Source organism: Nicotiana tomentosiformis, chromosome 3, assembly GCF_000390325.3.
Source record: "Nicotiana tomentosiformis chromosome 3, ASM39032v3, whole genome shotgun sequence".
In the NCBI taxonomy this organism is placed as follows: Eukaryota; Viridiplantae; Streptophyta; class Magnoliopsida; order Solanales; family Solanaceae; genus Nicotiana; species Nicotiana tomentosiformis.
This window is the reverse complement of record NC_090814.1, coordinates 49,402,497-49,405,268: the sequence shown is the minus strand read 5'-3', so window position 1 is coordinate 49,405,268 and position 2,772 is coordinate 49,402,497. Positions and strand designations below refer to the sequence as shown.

Here is a 2,772-nt window from a genome sequence, read left to right as displayed (position 1 = left end):
AACTGAACCGTGTTGAAGTCTAAAATATGATACGGATCACCGTAGTACTTCTAGAGCATGGAAACATAAAACACTAGGTGAACACTCGATAGACTAAGTGACAATGCAAGCATGTAGGCCACCTCTCCAATCCTCTCAAGGACCTCAAAAGGGACAATATACTGAGGGCTCAACTTGACCTTCTTACCGAACCTTATAACACCCTTCATGGGCAATACTCTGAGAAATATAGGCAATATCACGAACCTTCCGATCGGCGTAACTCTTCTGTCTAGATTGTGTCGTGCGAAGCCGATCCTGAATCAACTTGACCTTTTCCAAAGCATCCTGAACCAAATCAATACCCAACAGCCTAGCCTCACCCAGCTCAAACCAACCAACCGGAGTCCGACATCGCCTCCTATATAAGGCCTCATACGGAGCCATCTGAATACTCGATTGGTAGCTGTTGTTGTAGGCAAACTCTGCAGGCGGTAGAAACTGATCCCAAGAACCACCAAAATCCATAACACAAGCGTGTAGCATATCCTCCAATATTTGAATGGTGCTCTCGGACTGTCCATCCATCTGAGGGTTGAAGGATGTACTCAACACAACCCGTGTGACTAACTCTCACTGCACTGCTTTCCAAAACTGCGATGATACATATGAATAAGTGGAACCGGGTTTAAATAGTATGGAAGCATCCCTGTGGCACACTGAAACAATACATGTGATCACTGCGTCTGAAGCAACAACCTCTGGCCTGGCAAAAAAGGCATAGCATAGGGCCTGACCACCACTTGATCGGCCTCCCCATCTAGGGCGATCTCGAGCTGCCTGAGTCCCACCTCGAGCTAGTTGAGCGGGTGGTGAAGTAACCGATACAGAAGTCATAGGCTGACCCCTCTGCTGAACAGGGCCTCCCAAAAAACAAGGACAATACCTTCTCACATGTCCAAACTCTTCACACTTGAAGCAACTCCGATCCATCAATAGCGGCGGGGACTGAATCGGACCCCCAGAACCAGAATAACTACTAGAAAGACCTGGTACATATGAACCCTAAACTGATGGAGCACCGGATGAACTCCAAGCTAGGAGGGCAATGAGAGATGACTGACCCCGACGAGCACTGTATGAACCATGGTTAGTTGATGCACCATGATGAACCGAACGAGCCATCTGAGCGGGCCTATAAGGACGACCCCTGCTATAGTGGGACTGTCCTCCAAATGAGGCACTGTTGAAACCACCCAAACCACGAGGCTTCTTGGCCTCCCTCTCCTCACGCTCCTAACTACGAACCTGCTCTAGCCACCTAGCAATATCAACCATATCGTAGAACCTGGCACCTGAAGCAATCTCCAGAGTCATGATGAAGCGCAGTCCATAGTTAATGCCATCATTGAACCTCCTAATCCTCTCCCCCTCAATGGGAACCAACCATATCGCGTGATGAGCCAACTCTGAAAATACCATTTCATACTGGGTCATTGACATACCCTTATGGCGTAGTTGCTCAAACTGCCTATGCAACTCCTCCCTGCGGGTCTGTGGAACAAACTTCTCTAAGAAGAGAACTGAGAACTCATGCCATATAAGTGGTGCAGCGCCGACTGGCCTGCTCAACTTCTAGACCTCCCACCATCTGAAGGCTACACCCAATAGCTGAAAAGTAGTAAATGAGACTCCACTGGTCTCCAGAATACCCGCCGTGCAAAGGATCCACTGGCACCTGTCTAAGAAATCCTGAACATCCTCTGACTCAGCTCCACTGAACTCTGGAGGCCTGAACCTCCCAAACTGCTCTAGCCTCTTCTGCTCCTCATCACTCATAGGTGGACCAGCCTGGGCCAGAGCAGCTGCAACCGGCTGGGCTGGTAGTACCCCTGGTATCTAGAGTCCCTAAACTACCTGCTCTGGAGTACGGGCGGAGGGAGTCTGAGCACCTCCCCCAACCTGAGAAGTGGCTGGTGTGGCCGGAACTGAAACCGCCTGAGCAAGTTTATGCACAGTCAATATGTGGGATAAAGCCTCCTGAAGGCCTAGAATCACAATGGGCACAACTGATGCCTGAGCTAGTTCCACCGGCTCAACCGCATCTGGTACCTACTCCTGAGCTAGAGCAACTGGTAGCTCCACAGGTGCTGCTCTAGCTGCATTACGTGTTGCACCTTGGCCTCTACCGTGGCACCGGCCTCTCGTGGCCCTCGGTAGTGGTACTGGTGGCCATCCACCTGATCCAGTCGCACGTGTCCTCAACATCTGTGAGAGAATAGAATAATATAAGTTGCATTTCCAGAATCACCAAATCTGCACGACAAGAATACAAGAAATTGAAGTTTCCTAATGGTTTGGTAGCCTCTCGAAGATAAGTACAGATGTCTCCGTACCGATCCGCAAGACTCTACTAAACATGCTCATGACTCGTGAGACCTAAGTAACCTAGTATTCTGGTACCAACTTGTCATGACCCAAAATCCCAACATGTTATGATGGCGCCTAATACATTACTAGGCAAGACGACAATCACATAACAATTACGCATTGAGTTAAAACATGATTTAATAAGTTCAACAATGGAAAGTCTCATAAATAACTGATAAAAATAACTGCAACTCAACTACAACAAATCCCAAAATTCTGGTATCACCGAGTGCATGAGCTACTAATGTAAACATAGTTTAAAACTCTAGTACAACTATCTCAGAAAATAGAACAGTACTGAAATAAAATGAAAGGAAGGAGAGTCAAGGTTTGCGACCGTCAGTGACTACCTCGAGGTCTCCG

The 2,772-nt window shown here is 48.1% G+C and overlaps 1 protein-coding gene across 1 annotated transcript; it reads right to left on the bottom strand.

The window, feature by feature from the left end:
- Positions 1-612: 612 nt before the first annotated feature.
- LOC138907779 (uncharacterized) lies at positions 613-1,818 on the bottom strand. The gene is made up of 3 exons (XM_070198389.1): positions 1,621-1,818; positions 1,288-1,533; positions 613-987 (listed from the first exon to the last, which is right to left on the bottom strand). Exons 1-3 carry the CDS (start codon positions 1,816-1,818, stop codon positions 613-615), a joined length of 819 nt encoding a protein of 272 aa, XP_070054490.1.
- Positions 1,819-2,772: the final 954 nt, after the last annotated feature.

Bases quoted from the DNA above. Each gene is read 5' to 3' on its own strand.
- LOC138907779 (XM_070198389.1), bottom strand. From the start codon at position 1,818: ATGAGTGATGAGGAGCAGAAGAGGCTAGAGCAGTTTGGGAGGTTCAGG. The intron at 1,534-1,620 runs GTCTAGAAGTTG...TTTGTTCCACAG, and splicing joins TAGCCTTCAGATGGTGGGAG to ACCCGCAGGGAGGAGTTGCA. The intron at 988-1,287 runs GTTCGTAGTTAG...GGTCCGATTCAG, and splicing joins TTGCTAGGTGGCTAGAGCAG to TCCCCGCCGCTATTGATGGA.